We start from the raw sequence: 21,504 nt of genomic DNA, 5'->3' as shown, positions 1-21,504 counted from the left end.
TCAACACACCGTCTGTTGATTATCCCCCTGCTATTCTGGGGTCCTTTTGGCTCCGCTGTGTGTTCAAAGCATCAAAGGCCCGTCAGAGATGTCGGGTCTAAAGGGAGGCGATGCACAGTTTAATCAAACATTTGGGTGTCTCTGTGTTCAGTGTCATGTGCCACCATCTCAAAGAAATTGCATATTAAGAAAAACAATGGGTAGAAATCACCCCGTTTGGAGAGGAATTAACGCACATGTTGACACTTTTGAAACCTGCACTGAGATGCATTTGGTTGAAATCCAACAAAGGACATTGTTGGGTGCACTTAAGAGAGAATTTCTGCTCAATAGAAAGCCATATTTTTGTAATCGTGATCCAGCATTCAAGAAAATACATTACTTTTGCGTCACTTTAATCTTACAGGATAGACTTGTTATCAAGTGTCACACATACAGCATGTTACATGACATTTGATAAAAGATCTGGTGGAACTGTTTGCATCGTGGCTGCACTGTTGTTTTGATTTGGACTCCAATCACTCAGTGCATTTGTTATTGGAGCTGTATGCCTCCGCCTGGTCTGATAATACCCTTTCTCTACCAGGGCCCTTTCTTGACTGTCACGTCTGGTTGACACAAAGTGCTGCTACACGGATGGGGGTTCACCCATCCCTTGAAAGCCCAGCTGTCAGTGGTTACATAATAGCAGAGCCTTGTTGGGCTTGCCGGACTGCTTTGTGCGCCTGTCACTGAATGTGATTGTGGGTAAGATTAAGCGGCGGGTGAGAAGCCACAGTTAAGGGGTTCCTACCTGGTCTCCAGCAGAGACGACAGAACAAACAGACTCAGAGGTTTTGGAGAGCGCTTTAATGTGGCTCAGCAAGAATCGTATCCCTTTTTTCACACCGTGCATTGTGTTGATGAACAGCGCTTCTTGCTTACATGCTTGGATGTTTTATGTATTGCCTAAGTAAAGACCTGCAAGGGAGAAGCTGAAGCTGCATGGGCGGCCGGTGAACTGAGCATCAAGAAGTGATATATATATTTGAACAAATGGCATTAACCAAAATGCTATTTTTACGTGGATTTAAAGCTGTAAGACAACTCCTCTGCACAGATTCAAAAACTAAGGGCTGAGCTGATTGTCTGTTGCCCACAGCTACAATCAATAACTGCTTATGAAATATCATGTAATGTAATGAATTCACCCAAAAGGAAAAAAAAAAAATCCCAACTTAATAGCTATACAGCCAGGACGAGGACATGCATGTGATTCCAGTAAACATGATTTAATAATAAATGTGTTATTGAGCTTGAAACCATAAAAATCATGGATGGTGGTTGGGGGTATAGGGGAAGGGAAAGGGGGTGGTGGTGCCAATTTATTGTAGAGAGACCTGATTTCCCCAGGGCTTGTGTTGTTAATTCAGTGTATTATAGCACTGTTTATCCAAAGAGGGACCAGGAGCTGCTTCAATAGGCTCCCAAAGAGACCGGGACCGGTGATTTCTACCGGACTGAAGCTCCTCTTGAGTGCATCCCTTACAGGCCCGCTTGATGAGACTCTGTTTGCTTTGCCTCCGTCTCCCTTTTCCTGCCACTCCAGACCAGCTTTTTCCTCTCTCTCTCTCCGCTGCTTATAACAGAGCCAAGCCTTACATTAAATCTGTGTTTCTGCATAACCGGCCTTGTATGTTTTTTTTTTTTTCCCTCTCTCTCTCTCTCTCTCTCTTAGTCTGCTGGGCCCTTCTTCTGTCTCTCTCCTCTTGCAGTGTGGAAATAGCGCAAGCGCCAAAGCCTCCCAGTGCCTCGCTTACTATCAGCGCTTCTTCTTTTGCACAACCTGAATTCTTCCAACACAACAGCAAATAAACACTGTTGCAAAAAAAAAAGAAGGAGAAAGCGGGTGGAGGAGTGGTAGGGTGGGGGTTACTGTGTACAGCACGACAGTGCCATTTAAAACTGTGGCTATGGAAACCCCTCTGTGTTCCCCTATAATATGTGTTTACGTTGCTGGGTTTGACTGACAGATAAAGGCACACTGGGGGAAGAGCCTCTTTTAAAATGCATTGTCTTCAGCACCTCCTCCCTCCTTTTTGTTTTTTTTATTATTTTCTCCTAAAATAGGCCTCTCTGGCAGGTTAAAATGAGGCAGAATAAATTACTTTAGCTATATTTTGCCCTTCTTTCCCCTACTGTCTTGATTTGTACAGTTGCAGGACAGAAATTGCTCTCCTCGGTGCCTGAAATTAAGCATTGCTGTTGTCCCTGACTATGTTCCTAGAGCCCATTTTATTGTAACAGTCTCAGTGAGGATTGCGTATGTGGCGCCTGCTGCTATCAAACGAGGGATATCAAAATCTCTCGGAGAGGCGTTGAGCCAAAATCCTCCAGTAGGAAGGTTCACGGCTAAGACACTGAGGCAATATCGCGTGTTTTATGTCCAATGGTGGGTATAAAAGTGAATAAACAATAAATATATACTTTCATTCACAGATGCTGTGAATCCATACAATAAAAGCTGTTATTACTTATTGATTTTTCTCATGAAAATCCGATACAAACAGACAGGTGAGGCTAGACAGGGGGCCCGTGACACATGTGTCCGCAATGTTTTGCATCTTCGCTGTATGCTGTTTCTTATTCTTGCACCTCTCATCTCACGGGAGAGACTGCAAGCTTTTTAATGAATCACTCTCAGTTTGTAATGCTTCTGTAACCTAATGCTAAGTTGTGTTTGGGCCAGTTGTCTAGAGGAGACAAGCCATACTACAGAGGCACATGCCAAACAAAACCCTTGGTTGGCACTATGATGTGGGCATCATGCCTTTGCCAGCCTTCACTCTGTAGGGCCTGTGCCAACCTTTTATAAATGCCCTATTTGGCAAGAGCTGTGCCCAGCAGTGTCTCTTAAGGTTCTGGTTCAAATACCCTCTTCAAATGTGAACCTGATCCAAATCCTAAATGATCCAAATGATGCGTTCCAAATTGTAAGCTCTCATATCATATTCAGAGGAAACCGTGGATTATGTTTTATCAACTCGACTGGCAACAGATGGAGAAAAACTGGAAAGTCATATGCACGGCCTCGTTTTTCTTTATTGTCGCACATTATAGTAGATTTTGTTCGTTAATCTCGGCATCCTCCTCTCTTGCCACGCGTGGAGAAAAGAAAGTGGCAGCTGCGGCACATCAGCGTTCATGGTTTGTTTTCTTGAAGCTCGGAGGTGTGTCACCTAGAATTACCGCAAAAGAGCAATTACGGCTTAATGTCCTCTCTTTCATCAGCATTTCAATGCAGAGATTTGAGATCCGACCCCCACCACCCACCCTCCAGCCGGTACCACCCCTATCTTCAACCATGCCCCTCAAGCCTCAGGCCGATAATCAGCCCCAAAGAATGGTTTCTACCCCCAATAGGCCTTGTAGTCCCCTATCTTGCAGCCTCCCCACAGAGTCAAGATAAAGTTTTGTTTTCACAGTTGACTGGTGGGTGGTGCTGGACCCCCTTCACCCCCCTTTTACACCCGCTGTCCTAGCACGGATGCTAAAAGGTCATTCCTGAAGTGTGTCGCCCCACATGGAGACAATTCCCATCACAACGGAGGGGCCCTTTGATTGTCTTCATGCCCGTATAGCTGCCTTACCATCAAACCTATTCTACCCTGATGTTGTCACCTTGCAAAGATTGTGTTTTATATGCCTGAGTTTACTCCCAGGCTGTCTCTGTTTGAGTTTATCCCGCTTCAAACAGAACTCTCTCGCTGTTTCAACATCGACTCCACCACCTATCTCGTATCAAACTGCTATGCTAATGTATTCCCTTCTTCGTCTCTCTCTCTTTTTTTTTCTTTTTTTTTCAATTTCGCTTCATCGTTGCCCTTTGTAAGTTAAGGCACTCATGCTTGAAACAGCACAAACATCAGCCCCCATAAGAGGGAAGAGTTCAGGCACAACAAAAGGCGCATCTGTAAACAATAGGCTAAAAGAGTGGGACAAGAAAATGATTCAGCTAGTAGCAGCTGAAATACATCCAATTTCGATATATGAGAAGATTGGTCTCTTGAGCATCTAAGGGGGCCCAGGGAGTGAATTACATCAGCCGTTTTTCAATATAATGCCTTGTATCAACATACTGATATTACGCACAGAAAATGGTTTCTCCATAAAATGCTCCTTTGGTTTCTACATAGACTCTATTTTCCGCTGCTGGATAAGTACAGCTGCTTGCAATTCTTTTTTTTTTCTTTTTTTTTTCACAATCCATTCATTCGCGTCCAATTCATCTTCTCAGTCTGCCATAGTTCATATTGATATATGCTCAGGGGCTGTTCTGTAACAGGTAACTTAATCACTCCGTCTTCAACATGTCAATTTCGTCCATCTCTCTGCCAGCCCACTCTGCTGTTCATCATGTCTACATTACAGTTGGCTATTTCACCTCAAAACAAACGCCGGTCCCCCGACTGCCACCATTGATTCCAAACCTATGGCTTCTGAATCAGTAATTCAAACATGCATATTTGGTTCAATTATTGTTTTAAATATTCATACCCCAGTCTATCTTGAATGTAGTGCATGAGCAGAATCTAAAAGCCCGGGTCTATCATCCACACATGAAAAGGAGGGCATCAAAATAAAGCATTTCCTCACCTTATCATTGTTAAAGAATCATCTCTAAACATTATTTTGAAGCTTTCTTCTCAATGGTATTGTTTGTGAAAGTTGATGGAGATGTAAAGTGTTCATTAAATAAAATGTAAAATAAATAATCACTTGAATAAATACATATAAAACACAATATAGTAATACTAATAAGTCTAATGGATCACACTCTATCTTAGATACTCAAAGTGCTCATAGTGAACTCACCCCAACCACTGCTCAATGTATTTTAAACTAATCAGGGTAGGGACAGTGATGTGATTGGATCTGTTTGTCTTGAATGGCACTATGGAATAAAAATACAGAAAAAGTAGTTGCGAGAGTTATAAAAATTGATTTCACAATATAACGTTTACATGACTGTAGTCTGGCTCTTTAGAAACTTATGAGCCCTATTTCTCATATCTATTTGGCACAAATACACGTTTGTGAACTTATTGTCTCATTAGTTACCAACAACTCATTGTTGAATGAACTAATATACAAAAGTAAATACCAGGGCTAGTAAACAGCCCAAATAAAGAGAAATAAACTTAGAGAGTTGCTCTGATTGATTAGAGCTAACATTTACCCAGCAAGCAGCAACCTCTGTAGCTGTGAACTGCAGTTCCTCAAATGGCCACTTGAGGCTGGCTACAGGACATGCCAATCTCCATAAGCGTCCATATAAATGTCCAACTTCACCGCAGAAATAAACATGTTTACAGCCTGGTACAAAAAACACTTCTGGTCTCTATAGCTAATTTTCCCGTTCATGACAACTGTACTGAGTCTGAATTTGATTTAACTCACCTGTTCAAGTTATATTAAGGCCTAAAGTTGTGCATTACTAACAGTGTGGACGCTTTGATTGACAGGTGGGTGCCATTAAAGATGGCTTGTTTCAGGTGTCATTCAGGCCCACCTCGGGTCTTTGATGGTTCACATCTTTTCAGGTGGAAGAGACAGGACTACCAACATGGCCAGTGCCACAGATTTTGAGCTTTAAAACGGCTCTTCAGAAATCTATGGGTGACGCCACACATAAGCTGTCCATCCTTATACTGTCAGTGGTTCCCAGCTTGCTAGCATATTAACTGTAAGTTTGCCGGCATCTGTTTTGCAAAGACGTTCAGAGGACTTTCTGTCATTTTTTGGTGTTTCTGCCTGAAGGCCTCAGCAGGAATTATAAGAATAAAGTGCCAGAATTTAAGATTTCAAGTGGCAAGGCTTGAAAGTGAATTTATGTTTTGGGGGTAGCCCTTTTTATGTTTCCCCCCTGCAAAATCACTTTTCTTCTTCCTCTTTATTTTGTCCCTACCTCGCAGCTGAAGCGCTGACAAGATGCTCTGTGTGATTTATAGGGATGGGACTGTTTGTCAGTCGAGTAGAAGCTCACATACTGGGCTCCGTGACCCACAGTGGAGCAGTTCCCAGTATGCTAGCTAGTGATGAGTTCCCTTACTACAGAGATGATTCCCCACACGGCTCCTTTTCATCCCCATTGAAAAGAGAGTGAGCACTTCATTGTCCTTGCAGGGTGGACACCGTAATTTTGAGTGCTCTTAACCTTGCCTGGCTTTGTTGAGATCGGGGGGGGTCCTTCCTTCACTTCAGTTGAACACACTGCGAGAAAATGGAGTGTTTAGAATTCAGCACCGACTGTGAAGACTTTATAAATTCAGGAGATTTTGGCCCCCAAAAAATGCCCCCTAGCAAATTATCACCCCTCAGACACACAGTCACACACACATAAAAAGATAGATAAAAGTGTCCCAGTGTAACCTGAATATGTCCCATCAGCTTTGATTTGAAAGCCTGTCGTAGAGCATTGAGGTCCCCCGGTCTATTTTCACCTGAGGAGCTGAAAAGGAATTCACTGCTTGGGAAAGAATAATACAAGAAGAGAGAGAGGAGCTGCTGATTGAATGTCTGCTAAGCAGTTCAGGGTGAGCTGTGGCTCCTGAAAAAGTTTGATCCCATTTGATCAAATCAGATAAGAACAATGGCTGAAAGATTAATCTGAAATATGACCTTATAAGGCTGCGGGAATAATTCCACAAGTGCTTTTTAATATCCTTTCATCTATGAGAGCTGTATGTTTGGATTAAACCTATACCGAAGCTATGAAGTGAGACTGTGGGATCTTTTTTTTTTTATAAGAAACTGATTGTCCACATTTATTAAGGAGCCCTGGAGGAGATTTTTTTTAGTGCACATACCTTATCCCTGCAGTGTTTACAGAGAGGTGGGTGTGTGTTTGTCAGGTGTAAGTTTAAACATCCACACACACACAAGCACGGATGCATGCACAGCGTCTGGGAACGAGCCGGATGCCCATTGCACTTCGCAAAAGTGGCACTTCCTTCCTCTACACACTCCAGACTATGCGTTGAACTGCTGCCTGGCAACCATCTGGACAGGACCCAACTGTTGTGATTGTGTGTGCGTGTGTGTGTGTGTCTGTGTGTTGTTTTAATATGTGTGTGCGTGGCCAGGACAACGTCACTGTGGGATTGCCGCTGATGTTTGGCACAGGTATGCATTAATGAAGGACTGTTGGCGACCATAAATTTCAGTGTGTGTACATTCTTGTCAGGTATGAGCTGTGGTTGGCTGTTGCACACGTGGGTGTGTGCACTAAGCATCCGTGAATGTGTGTGTGTGTTTGAATTCAACTCCACTCTTGTTAGGAAATTCCACGCCACATTATTGGGTTGTCTTGGTGATTGTATGGCTCCATTCCCAGACTGGATCCCGAGGGATTAAAGTAAAAGAAAAACTCCTGAATGATCAGTCATCAGCTCAACAAGAGTGACACTTTTACTGTTCAAAGCTGAGATTAATTGAAGAAAGTTCCTATATTAAAAAATGCATATTTAAAAATATCAAAGGCTTACATAAATTAACAAAAATAGAATATTTTGCCTTAGTTAAGTCAGTAAAATATTTATGACCCTAGCCTGTCCGCTGAAATTTGTGTTTTGCATTAATGACCAGATATGATATCAGTTTAATACTGATTACAAGAGTGGAATTAAAAAAGGGCCCATTGGATGAAGTCCAAGCTGCTGTCTTGGTGACGGCCGGGGGAAGCCGCGGCATCGGGCGGAAGGTGATGCATCACGGTCATCCTCGCAGGGAGGCGGTGGTGGGACACAAGTAAACACTCTTAAATCATCATCCTGGGACAGATGGGGGGGTGGAGGAGGGGATGTCACGTGACCCCCTCCCAGCGCCACCCTCCCTCCAACAGTGACAAATGTGACAGACAGCGTTTAAAAATGAATTTTTCCCTCTCTTGTTTTCAATTAAACCAAAGACAAGACATGGGGGGGCACAATACTACAAGATCATGTGGGAAGTGTGAATCTTATTCTATAGGAGCCAGACAGGATTATGACAGAGAATTACAGCGAGAGGTTTTTTTGTGGTAACACCTTTTCGTCAAGTCATTCTTTGTCTGTGGGTGGTAGCAGTTCTAGTACAGTCACAACAATTATAATATTGAATGTAAAACTACTGTAGATGGCCTTTTTTTCTCCAATCCAGCGTCTATGTAGTATTTTAGTATAAAAGCATCTTTCTAATACCTGTAGATTATAATTTATTTATCTTTATCTTAGTTAGCTGTGCACATATGTATATACTGTCATACCCACACAACCAGTTGTATAAACTGTATTTAATCCATCATTTTTACTGCACTATCACCAGTCCTTTATTCAGTGTATTCATGTTATTGTCATATATACACACACATAGATACACATATTTATATTTATGCATATCCATCCATCTAACATCTGTAACCACTTATCCTCACCAGGGTCAAGATGAGGCTGAAGACTATCCCAGCTGACTTTGGGCAAGCAGCGGAGTATTTATGCATATATATATATATTTATATACCTTTTTAATATGTATATAGTTATTTTATGTTTATGTTTACATTCACCTGTCAAGTCTCTTGTCTTTTAACTGTACTTATGTCTATACCTTTATGTACTACTGACAGCAAAGTGAACCGGAGTCAAATTTCTCCTGTGTGGCCAATAATAAGTAAGTGATTCTGATTTTTCATCTTTACATATCAATTTCAACAATCATCGTGTTCCTAATTATTAATTCTGGGTTAACGTAAGGTCCACGCGCTTTGCTGTTGAGCTTGTCCGGACAGGCTGCGTGGCATTTTAGAGAACACCATATCCTTGTATAACAAGAATCACATAAATAAATGCATGACACTCTTAGCTGCACAGGAGGTCTTTAGCATCATGTTGTTGCTCTCCCACAGAGGTTTAACATACCATATGATCTTAGTGCTTTTAAGTCACTTTGCAGCTGCACAGAGCCACGCAGACGGGCTGAACAACAGATAAATATTTTTCAAGGTGAAGCGCTGAAAATACAGCACTTTTTTCTTTTTTCTTTTTTTTTGTTGAAGCCACTTCTAAAATAAGAAACACCAGATAGAGAGAGAAGAGAGAACATAAAAAAAGCAGATTATAGTCTTCTTTTTATAAAAACATATGAAACAAGAGAAGAAGACTGCACCTCCTGATAATAAACAGCAAGTTTATGCTAAAAAGAAAAAGAAGCTCCCTACCCCCCCCTCCTCTCTCTCTCTTTTCCTCCCTTACAGCCTAGTCTCTGCGCTTTCTGCTAACACACACACACGCACGCAACGCACGCACACACACCTCCCTTAGCCTATATAAGCAGACAGCAGCTGAGCTGACCCCCCTCCACCAACACCACCACCACCACCACCCTGCTCCTGCTTTTTTTTTATTTTTTATTATCACTATTAAACATACAAAAGCTGTATGCTCTAAAAAAAAATGTATGTGGATATTTTTTTTTATTACATGAACTTAAAGTAAGAATATACATATATATAAAAAAATATAAAAAAAGAGGATGTCTTTTCCACGGACAGAGTGAGCTATGTTGTGAGCAGAAAGCCCCGCATTGTAGAGAGAAAGGGCTGAGCAGAGCAGAGAGAGAGAGCTTGCTTTGCTTCCCATCCCCCACATTCACATAGCAAAGTTCTGCTGCTTTTGCAAGCGGCGGTGTTGCCTTCACGGACTCCACCCGAGGCTCGTGAACGCACAGTGTCGCAGCATTTCGACTGCTTTTCATGCTGGAAATAACGCACTTTGTGCTATTACATAAGTGGGAATATTGTTTCTTTAGTTTATATATACACATATATATAAAATAACATAATCTGCTGGAAGCAACTGCACAATATCATTACTTATATATAAAATAAACAATATTATATATGTCATTTTATTTTTATAGGTACTGTGCAGGATTTTGCAAGATGTAAGTTGTGACTATAACACAGCCTGCTTCTTTAAACAATAATCCATATGTTTATACAGTAGTATAATCTTTATAATATTTATTTATCCAACACTGCTGCAGCTTAAACATATAGATACCATCCCCTCTACATCACCGTGCCTGGTGTTATCTATGTGTTGACTGCAACTAAATAAGCAGGCTGTGGTCGTGTGTGTTTTTTACACTGTTATGAGTCGTTTGGTTTTCTGACTCAGGGGCGTGAGAGCTGAGATTTCCGACAGCACTGCGAGGCATCATGAAGGCTGCTGCTGCTAGGAGAGCGCGAGGCAGGCAGGCAGAGAGCACGAAGAAAGGGGGTGGGGGGTGGAGGGTGGTGGAGAGACATAGGTTGTCTGTTTCTATTAATTGTATAGTGCGACTTTATGTTTTTTATCCACCCTCTTCTACTCTTTATTTAAAATTGTTCTCATGTTCTGATTTGATTTGACTTTTTATTTTATATATATATATATATATTTAAAAAAACAAAAAACAGATAACATGTGATGCTGTGTTCAGTTTCAGTTTAAATGCTGTCACTTTTCCACCACCACTGTTTCTCTTTTTGTATCTTCACTTCCTGCTCTGTGACTGGCTCAGTCCATCCCCCATCCTTCTTCCTTTTCTATCCTCTCTCTCTCTCTCTCTTTCTCTCTTTGCACACACAGACATGCACAGGTTGTGATTTCATGCTTCTTTTCTTTTTTTTCTTCTTCTCTACTTTCCTCCTTCCTCTATGTACACACTTTTCTCTCATTTGCTGTTGTCGACACATGGAAGCAGTATGGAGTCAGTCACATCCATCCACCCTATTTTAGTCCAGTCTCGCAGAAAGAAGACTAGTTTGTTCCGCTGCTTCTTTAATGAGCTAATAAGATTAATTTTTTCTTTTTCTTTTTTTTTGAAAAGTGCACAAAGAGCAACACACAGCTCGTGAATGAAGCATGTTTTGTAATCAGAATGGCTGAATAGTTATGGTTGACTTCAAGGCATAGTGATATAAGTATACAATCAAGGTCTGTGGCTAGAAGCCTTGTATATGGTAGATATATAAAACATATTATAAGTTAAATATATGAGGTCAGCCTCCCATTTTTAGCTCATACTATAGCAAACAGCATCAATACCATGTAGCAGTACATCATAAATACGAGCCCTGTATACAGAAGCTATACATATAAGTATGAATATATATTGTAAATATATAGTCCTCTAGATGTCAGGGATGTAAAGGCTCTGTTAGCTATATACCTTAGCTCATACTTTAGCAAACAGAATCAATACGATGTAGCATTACATTATAAATACTAGCTCTGGATATAGAAACTAGTTAAAACAGATTATAAGTTAAATATATGCGGTCAGAGGTGTGAAGACTCTGTTAGCTATTTAGCATGCAACATTTTTAGTTAGTACCAGAGTCAACAGCAACAATACGATGCAGCATTACATTATAAATACAAGCCATGTATATGGAGGCTTTTTAAAACATATAAGTAAAATATATCTTATATAAATATATGAGGTCAGGGATGTAAAGCATGTTAGCTACATTTTAGCCCATACCACAGCAAACAGCATCACTACGATGTAGCATCACATCATGAATATTAGCCCTGTATATGGAGGATATTTAAAACATATAAGTTAAATATATCAGCGACATACGTGAGGTATAAATATATGAGGTCAGTGATGTAAAGCTTCTGTTAGCCACATTTTTAGCCCATACAACAGCAAACAGCATCACTATGATGTAGCATCACATTATGAATACTAGTCCTGTATATTATATAAGTTAAGTTAAATATATCAGTGACATATATAAGGTATAAATATATGAGGTCAGTGATGTAAAGCTTGTGTTAGGCACATTTTTAGCCCATACCACAACAAACAACATCACTATGATGTAGCATTACATTATGAATACTAGCCCTGTATATTATATAAGTTAAGTTAAATATATCAGTGACATATATAAGGTATAAATATATGAGGTCAGTGAAGTAAAGCTTCTGTTAGCCACATTTTTAGCCCATACAACAGCAAACAACATCACTATGATGTAGCATTATATTATGAATACTAGCCCTGTATATTATGTAAGTTAAGTTAAATATATCAGTGACATATATAAGGTATAAATATATGAGGTCAGTGATGTAAAGCTTCTGTTCCCTACATTTTTAGAGATGCAGATGTAGCATTGCATTATAAATTCTATCCATGTGAAGCTGAATATGTACCTCAAAGAAAATAGACCACATTCTGTAAATATATATATATGCATAAAACTTAAAGCCTAAATCTCCCCTCATAGTCCATTGCTGTGGATCTTCATTAGCATAAGCTGTTCACCTATATAGCTCCATGCAACACTTAATTAGTCTCGGGATGACCGGTGTTTTATGCTCACAAACAGTGCTTTTCGAAGCACGTCGACATTTTTATGTATGAGCTCAGTTTAAAGCGCATTAAGACGGACAATAATGGCCTCTTCTTGGGTATAAACAATGTTGTTATTAAGAGTCAGTCCGGGTCCAGTTTTTGTTTCTGTGCCGCCGACTCCGCTCCGGGTTTTTATTTTCTCGCGACAGGTCGGTAAGATGGCTGTGTCTCGCGGAGCCTCGTGCTGGTTTGGTTGATTTCTAGCTCGCGCTCTCGCTCTGTAACAGAAGCCCCCCCTCCAACACACACACATACACACACATATATACACACACACACTTGTGTCGGTGAAATTCATTTTCCCTGGCTCCGTATTTATATATTTTTTCCTTTTACAAACTTTCCCCTCTCTGTTTTAACTTTAAACGGAGTCGCGGTGGATTACCGGATACCGGTCCGGGCGGAGGGCAAAGGGGGGAATGAACCGGGACGACGGGTACGTTGTTATAAATATAATTGTATTTATATTCAATGGTTATTCGGAGTTTGATTGTGAGTGAGTCGCCGTGCTGAGAGAGAGAGCGGTAGAGAAAGAGTGGAGGAGAGAGAGAGAGAGAGGGATATCATGGCCGCTCAGGTCGCCAGCGTCGCCACTCTCAACACTAGCCCGCCATCCGAACTCAAAAAGCCGGATCGGGACCCACAGGAGGAGTCGGTACCGGGAGAGAAACAGCATGAAAATAAGGAACCGGGACCTGACGGCGGATCTCCTGGTCAGAAGGAGCTGCAGGACGGGACCGATGCTGGAAATGCTGGGGGAGGAGGGGATCCTGACATGAAGAACGGCAACGGGAATTTGCCCAGGGTAAATAATAATAGCAGTAATCAGAATGATACAGGCGGGCCCGAAGGGAATAACCATCCCGGGATGGGACACCACCACCCGGGCCCCTTTCCTCCACCTCCTTACGGTTACAACCAGCACTACAGCCGGGCCCCTTTTCATCAACATGGCGGACAACAAAGCCCTGGCATGGCAGCTGCATCGGGGCCGGGCATGATGGACCCTTACCCCCCTAATTCACACGAACACGGCTACCCGAACCATTATAACAACTACAGCCCTTTCCAGAACAGGACTTCTTATCAGGGCCAAGGATACGGGGCCATGAATTCCCCGCGTAACAACAACCAGCCTCCGGCGGCTGGGGGGCAGCCAGGCAAGCAACAGCCAGCAGGAGGAACCACAGCTATGGCTGCCTCCTACAATAATCAGAGGTATAACATGGGAAACCAACAACCTACGTCTACGCCAACTTTAAATCAGCTTTTGACATCCCCGAGCTCCGCCAGGAGCTACCCGAATTACCCCCAAGGAGACTATAACAATCAGGAAGGGGCCAATAAGGGACCAGGAGATATGGGCAGCAGTCAGTATGCTGGGGTCCATCCGGGTTGGCAACAAAGGACCCACCATCCGCCTCCCATGAGCCCGGGAAACACTGGACAACCTCCAAACAGAAATCAGGTAAACTTCACTCACTGCTCGGACACACTTTGACTGAGTTAGAGTCAGCATGTGGCAGAGAGAAAGCACAGTGGAGTTGCATATTGCATTGGGACCCAGCCATTGTCTATGGTAGCTAGAGCTCTAAAATGGCTGCCTCTCTCTCTCTCCCTCTCTCTCTCTCTCTCTCTCTCTCTCTCTTTTTCTCCCAATACCACCCCCCCTCTGCAATAGAGTGTTTTTATTTTTCTGTACACCGAGAAATAAGCTGCATATTTAGCCAGAAACTACTTTACAGAGTTGTGGTGTTATCAGGTTTTTGTGTGTGTGTGTGTGTGTCCAAGAGAAGCAAGAGTTTAGACTTGAAGTAAGAGGCGAGAGTTGGAGAAAGTGTGCATGCGTGCAAAAGAGAGAGAGAGAGACAGAAAGAAAGAGAGGTTTCTTTGCAGTGTGCCTCCTGTTTTTTTTTTTAAGTGTTGTTTTTATTATTATTATTTCTGCAAGAATTATGCTACCAGGAGAAAAAAAAAGTTGTATCAATGCCTGTCAAAAGGGAGGGGGAGGGGGAAAATGACATGAAGTAATATTTGCATAATTATTAAAGGAAAGAGAGAAATAATAATAATGATAATAAAAAAAATGCAGATGTGTCGGGGTGAAATTGCAACAATTACATCCGGATCAAAGTGTGATTGTGCTTCTTCACCCCCCTCCTCCTTCTCCTCCTTGACTCGAGGTGTTTCATTCATTGTGGTTCGGTTCGACTCCCCTTCCCTTTTCTTTTTTTTTTTTTCCTCCTTCCTCCTCCTCTCTCCTTTTTTTTTTTACTACCCCCCTCTCTTCTTCCTCCCCTTTGCGTCTTCTCCTCCTTTTTTTTTCTTCTCCTTTTCTTCTTCCACGCGTGTAAACACCTCCTCGCTCGCTCGCTCAGGTTCCAAGTTGTTGCACGGTGCAGATTTGCCTTTTTTTTTGCTTTTGGGATTTGAATTATGGAGGTAAAAATCCTGCTGTCAGAGCCAGGAGACAGTTGGTCTTAGGTTGACATGCGAGCCGAGATCTGATTGGCTCCCCCCCCTCCTCCTCTCTCCCCTCTCTCCCATCCTCTCTGCTCTCGGCCATTTATAATTGCATCTAATGGAAGAGGCTGCAGAAAAACAGCCCCCTCTGCCCGCTTACATCCTCTCCTCCACCGTGTCTAAGACGAGCACATTTCCACTGTGTTTTGCACGTTTTGATTCATTTTTAAGCAAAATTTAACCCTTTTAAAAAATATCTATTTTTATGCATAGAAAAATATGCGAATATCCTCTTTTATCGGAGGAGAAATACACGCCAGAAAGCACAATATTAACGTTGGAATAGTTTTATTTATTTTAAGCATCCTGAACACACATTTTGTTCACTTCCTCCCCCGCTGCAGTAATTTGCATTATGACTGTACACATCCACCGTTTGTTGTTGTTGTTTTTCCTATATATGTATTTCATTGCACGTTAAGCTCATGTGCTGAGTCACATCTCTGCTCCTGAAGGTTTTTATTTTTTATTTTATTTTTTTTTGCTTCTTACACAGGAGGGGGGGTACACTGTGTGCACTAAAGCTCGTTCAAGTGGGGCTGACTCTGGTACAGCAGATAGAGTAGGTGTGGTCATGTAGGCCCCGTTGTACAACTGTGCTTTCCACTGTTTCCAGATCAGGAGTTGAGGAGACTTGTGTGTGTGTGGCAGAGGCTTCTCGTGGCCACGTGAGAGAGTCGGACTGGCTTGCAGTTGTGTTTACAAGCAACCAAAGGTGTCAGCCGAGTGTCACAGCAGTTTTTTTTTTTTTTCTTTTTTCTTAATTCACTTCCACATGCAGAGAGTGTAACCATGTCAACAGTGCTCACCTACATCTCCCTCTGCACTGATAACAGCCTCGTTTTTTCTAGCGTTTGTACTCTATTTAAGCGTCGCAGGAAACAAAAGGTCTATTTTTAATCTTCTTTGACATTTTACGACACTTTCTGCAAACTATTTTTGCCCGCATTCTCTCCAGATATTCACACGATACGGGCACGGTGTTTTTTTTTATTCTCTCACTCCAGGAATCTTACTAATCAGTCGTCGGACCTGTCATGTCAAAGGTCGTGCTGCGTATGTGTTGTTGTTGTTTTGGTTTCTTTCTGCAGGGAGGGTGCACGTGCTGCGCTTTACTGCTTTATTTCCAACAAAAGCGTGGTCGTTTTAAAGGGACAGGGGTCCTCATCCCGGCCCTCATCCCGACGGCCACCACTTGTTGCTTGAAACTTTTTAAAGGTGCAAGCTTTTCACACGTTTTTATTTTATTTTATTTGGATCGCCACTTTGATGCGTCACAGCGGGGGAAATTGTGGACACCCGAACGTCAGCGAAAGGAACACAAACGTCCCACCGTTTCCGACGTCTGCACGCTCGTTTGCGATTTTTTTCTGAACAAAAACGCAGCCATAGAGATGAGAAATATCACGCTGACGAGCGTCTTTTTGTAGCCGTGCTCACGGAGAGTTTGGATTTCCCTTTTTTTAATCTTAATTTGTGTGAACTTCAAGGCCAAACAGGGTGAATTAACAACATCTTAGCTGGTCTGTTCTCAGTCGAAGCCTCTTTTTGGCCACCGAGACAGACTTATATCATAGTCGAGCTGTAAACATGTATTTTCTTGCAGTGGAGACTTATTTTATTTTACACAAATCAAGTGGTTTTTAGCCATCACACACTTCTTTGAGCCCATGCTATGTTCTTATTTATTGATATTGCACGTTTGATAAATATTCTATCACGTAAACGGCTTGTTTTAATCATTTTTCATTTCGATAACAGCGAGCGCTTCTAAGTTGCGTGTCGTGTTTAGTTTATGTAACATCTTAAACTGTCACTTCTGGATCTGAATAAGTGCACCAGTCTGCTTTTTGAATCGTTATTTCTCATCGTGTTGTGGACAAGACAAAGACCGAACGCTTTTCTTTGTGTCGCAGGTGTCAAATTAAAGTTGCAAGCTTTGGACTTAAGTGTCTCGTCTTTGCCGTGATGTCTAAACGTCTCGCAGTAGAAATCCGCCGCCGCTTTTTCTTAGATTTCTGGGTATAGCGCCGTAGGTGACAGTTGGATTATGTTAGTGTCAGCACTGTTTTACCTTTTTGAAGCGCGCTGTTACTGTGTTGTGATTAGTAGTTCGTAGTAAGGCTCTGTTTGCGTTCACATCCTTCTAACCGTATTCTCTCAGTATCTTCAGACTGATGTCTGTCCCAACACTTTTTCATCACTGGATTTTCATCCAGGGTAAAAAAAAATTTCTCTCCTTTTGGGCTAATGTGCTTTCAGAGCAGTTCTTTGCCAAAAGAAGCCCGGGTTCATTTTTTTTTTTTACTGTGCAAGTGGAAGAAGAGTGTCTGGGTAGGTAATTGAACATTTTGGTTGTTAAGCATACTTAAAGGTAGCGGCGTATTTTCTGCAGAAGGCAAACAGGCTGTGTCAAAATCTCATTAGTGTCAGTGAATTTTTGGAAGAACTGGAATCTCTTTAAGCTTTTTGCAGGAGTGTTTTTTTTTTTTCTTTCTCTTGGTGTTGGTGGTTCAGGTGCAGAGAAGATATTACCTTAATGGATATAAATCCCAGACGTGGTACAAGGAGAGGACCTCTCATTTGGAAGGACCACGAACTGTTGTTCGAACGTCACGTGTTCAGTCTGGGGAACTCGTGTTTGATTTTTTATTTTTGATTTTTTTACAGACTCTCCTCTCGCAGGAGAGCTGTCCACGAGAAGTGCTGTTGGCTGTACTTCAGCGGAGTTTATGAAATGCCTCGACTCCACATTCATTAACAGCAGCTCGATTGGCTCTTTTTAATCTGCGGATATATCGCCGGTAATGACTTGATGGGTGATTTTTATTTATTTTTCTTTACGGGGCCACTCCACCTGCCTTGGGGCCACCCGCTGAAGATGAATTAATGTGTTAATTGAGTGGTCTAATATTATTTCATTGTGTGCCTCGCACACACACACAAACAAACACTCTGAAGTAGATTATAGTGGGTTTTTTCTTTCTTTTTTTTTTGAACAGCCAGGTGTTTCCCTCCGCCTAACACATGGGAGTGAGCCGTCGGGGATGCCCTCTCAGCTCTGCAAGGCTGACTCCCCAAATTGAGTTAGAATGAAATCATAATCGAAGACACTTTGTAAATATTTCTTCTGAGGGGGGGAAAGTCCCACAGTTGAACACATAATGGAAAAAAAAACACCAAAGCAAGGATGTTAAATTGACTGCCGCTAATAGACGCGCGGATGTACAAGGGAAGCCCCCCCACTGCAAATTGGAAAGCGGCGTATAAATAAACCGTTTCATGGCAGCTTTACTGTGTCAAAAAAAAAACGCTCTCCAGAAATGAAGACGGAATACATTTCATATTTAACGGAGCAAATGTCTCGCCCGGCTCCGCATTGTTATTCAAAAGTAAAACTAATTAAAGCATTAAGCGGACCAGCGTGCTCTTATTTAGCACACTCGAGCTGCGCTAAGTGTGTTATTTGTTTGAGGATAGACTGGAAGTCTTATTTGAGATCTCTTACTGGAAATTTAAAAAAATTGACTGGGAGCTATGTGGCCGTACTTCACACTGAAACAGGAATTAAAAAATTTAAAAAACCGTTCAATTTGTTTACTGACACGAGATTTGATGTGAAATAAATGTTGCTCAAAGATCCACAGGCGGCCAACTAAGACTGCAACTAAAGGCAATTATGATTAGCCTATCGATTAGGATCTGCAAAATTAGTTCCACAATTCATTGATTAATGATTTGGTCCATAAATGTCTGTGGAAAGAAATCACACTCACAATTTCCTAATGTGAAGCCTTGTTTCTGCCTGAGTAACGGCCGCACATTGTCACATTTCACATGGAATTGACATTTATTGCCTGGAATTGATTAATTGATTAATCATTTCAACTCTCTTGTCGACTATTTTGGTAACTGTTTTATCGTTTAAGTAATCGTTGAAGCAAAAACATGCCAAACATCCACTCATTCCAGCCTCTCGAAGGTCAATACTTTCTGTTTTTTAGTTTCCTATGAGCACAAACAGAATCTGAAATCTTTGCTGTTTACTGGCCTTTTGTTATAGATCAAATGATTAATCAATGAATCAAGAAAATATTTGGCAGGTTAATCAGTTATAGCAGAAATTGTAATGATGAAAATGTAGATCCACTGACGCAGAAATCATCTTTGTGAGTTGAAGAGCTGCGATTGAGCCGAAACTATTAGTCGATTCATTAAGTAGTCGGTTGATTAGATCATCGGAGCTGTTTTGATCGTCGATAAATGGAAAAAAGTTAAACGTCAGCTGGTTTTAGCTTCTCAGATCTGCACATTTGATGCTTTTTCTTGTCGTATATGATACTGAAGTGGAAGTTTAAAGGCTTCGAACCGCCGGACAGTGAGGGACATTTGAACCTGTCACCTGTGAGTTTGGGAACTTTTGACTATTTACTTTTTATGACATTGTGCAGATCACGTGATTGAGAAATGAAAACAGCAGCCCTAGTTTAAGTTAATATTATCTAGCTACGTTTATAGCTGCAACGATTAGTTGATAAATCAATTAGATGATTAGCTGAATGTCAGAAAATTAATTGGCAACTATTTTGATTATGAAACAATCAATTTTTTACACAAATAACAATTTTTCCGCCCTGTTTAGCTTCTCTGATGTGGCGATTCGTTGCTTTGCCCGACGCGAGTATAAATATGAACATCATCGGCCGTTGGACTGTTGACCAGACAGCACTTGACACATTTATACCACCTTCTGACAGCTTATAGACAGAACCATTCATCTAAAAATAATCAGCCGATCAGTCAATAATGAGAGTAATTGTGAGCAGCAGCCTCTGTTAAGTTGACAAGACACTCGCTGGGTCCAGCCTCTCGATTGTGAGGACTTTATACTGCTGAGGTGCAGACGTTTTTACTAGACAAATTAAACAATTTGAAGACATCATCAGGGCTTCTGAAAAACTGTTAAACCATTATTTTTATTCCTTTTTTGAATGACTAAATGATTCATTGCTTAGTCATTACCGAGGCCCTTTTCTTTTAAATGACTTTTATTTCAAACAAGATCCAGTTGCGTCAGCGGGACAGTACGCCGAGCCCCGCACACAATCACTAGAAAGCGCTTCACAGTTCTTTGACAGCCGGCGCTCCGCTTTTCTGATTTGTTCCCATTCATACAACACAACACGCGTTTTCTAAGAAAACACTCCGAAAGGACTTCCAGCTCCTGTTTTTTTTTTTCGTGGGGGGGGGGTTGGTGTCGGTGGAGAAGAGGAAGCCCGGGCATTCAAAGGAGGAAGTTCACTCTCGGCCTCTTTAGTCTGCACTGCTGAGTAATGATTCTCCACAGGCCACATGGACAGCATGCTGCCTCCCGGCAACTGTGTGTATGTGTGTGTGTATATGTGTGTGTGTGTGAGCCTTGATGGTGTGTGCGCATGAGTGAGAAACGGTGTCAGTGATACCCAGGGGAGGAGGGGGGTGGGTGTTTTGTGAATGATCTTCGTCTGCCCCTGACAGCTGTGTGTATTTGTGTCTAAAGTGCGGCAGTTTCTTGGTGGTCGTTGGAGTGTTTATGTGCATATATATATATGTGTGTGTGTGTTTTTGTGTGTGTTGTCGCCGCCTCAGGAGCCTCTCTGACCATGCTCTTCACTCCACGTGTCACCAGCCATCAGTCGTCCTTTAGTAACATTGGCCTTTTTCATCCCGCTTGACAGCCACAGAGCTACAGGAAAGGGGTTACACTTGTTTCTCCGTCTTCATCGTCAGTAATTATCCCCACAAGTCGGGTACGGAGCTGACCGCCACGCGAATGATTGCCATTGAGAATTATTAATCAGAATTAATTGTATGCCCAGTTGTTGCACGTTGAAAATCTGTCGAAAGGAGAGAGAGGGAGGAAAAAAGTTCCTCCACGGACAAATGTCAAACTTAGGCTGTTGCATCAGGGCACGCTGGAATGTAAAGGTAATTCATTTCTTTTGACATTTACCTTCTAAAATGCTCCAGATTAGCATAGTAATATCCTTTTCCCCGAGCCCGTGTGAGACTACAGACTTCATTTACATGACGTATGGTGTGTGTGTTTTTCTGGAATAAAGCAGTTAACCTTTTTAAATTGGTGCAGTTGTTGACGCTAGAAGGTTGGAGAATGATACTTCCTCCGAGCTCTCGTACGGCACTCACCTTTGCTCACCTAAGCCCGGTCGCTCGTCTCGCGTATACGGGTGGCGTATAAAGCGGGAAAATGCGACACAGACCCACGAGGGAACGGTTTGTTTTCCTCTCTGTGTCTTCTGTGACGTCTGTCTTTTTCTTTTTTTTTTTCTGGATCGTACCATCCAGTCACAGCCTCGCTTTCTGTTTTGTCTAATGTGGTATGCAGCCTGTTTTTGAGGCTCATAAAACCAAAGCTGCGGAGTGAGCGCACTTAAAGAGAGTCTGTGAAGACGGATTCATTGATACCCAAATCTTAAATCCAGTGCAAAGAGGAGAAAGTGTTAAAAATGATGGATGGATGTTGATCATTAGTAAAGCAAAATGCAAGGT

The 21,504-nt window shown here is 41.9% G+C and overlaps 1 protein-coding gene across 4 annotated transcripts in view; it reads left to right on the top strand.

The window, feature by feature from the left end:
• Positions 1-12,589: 12,589 nt before the first annotated feature.
• Positions 12,590-21,504, top strand: part of arid1ab (AT-rich interactive domain 1Ab) — a 50,159-nt gene continuing 41,244 nt past the window's right edge. For 3 of the 4 annotated variants that reach the window (XM_027287302.1, XM_019258440.2, XM_027287301.1), the window contains exon 1: positions 12,726-13,900. In XM_027287302.1, the coding sequence (XP_027143103.1) occupies positions 12,998-13,900 (903 nt within the window). In that variant the 5' untranslated portion in view covers positions 12,726-12,997. Of the gene's footprint in view, positions 13,901-21,504 lie in introns of all 4 variants that reach the window. The other variant, XM_027287303.1, reaches the window with a different exon arrangement.

Source organism: Larimichthys crocea, chromosome XIII (genome assembly GCF_000972845.2).
Source record: "Larimichthys crocea isolate SSNF chromosome XIII, L_crocea_2.0, whole genome shotgun sequence".
Taxonomy (NCBI): Eukaryota; Metazoa; Chordata; class Actinopteri; family Sciaenidae; genus Larimichthys; species Larimichthys crocea.
Note: the sequence above shows the minus strand (reverse complement) of the source record. Positions and strands in the feature narration are given on the sequence as shown.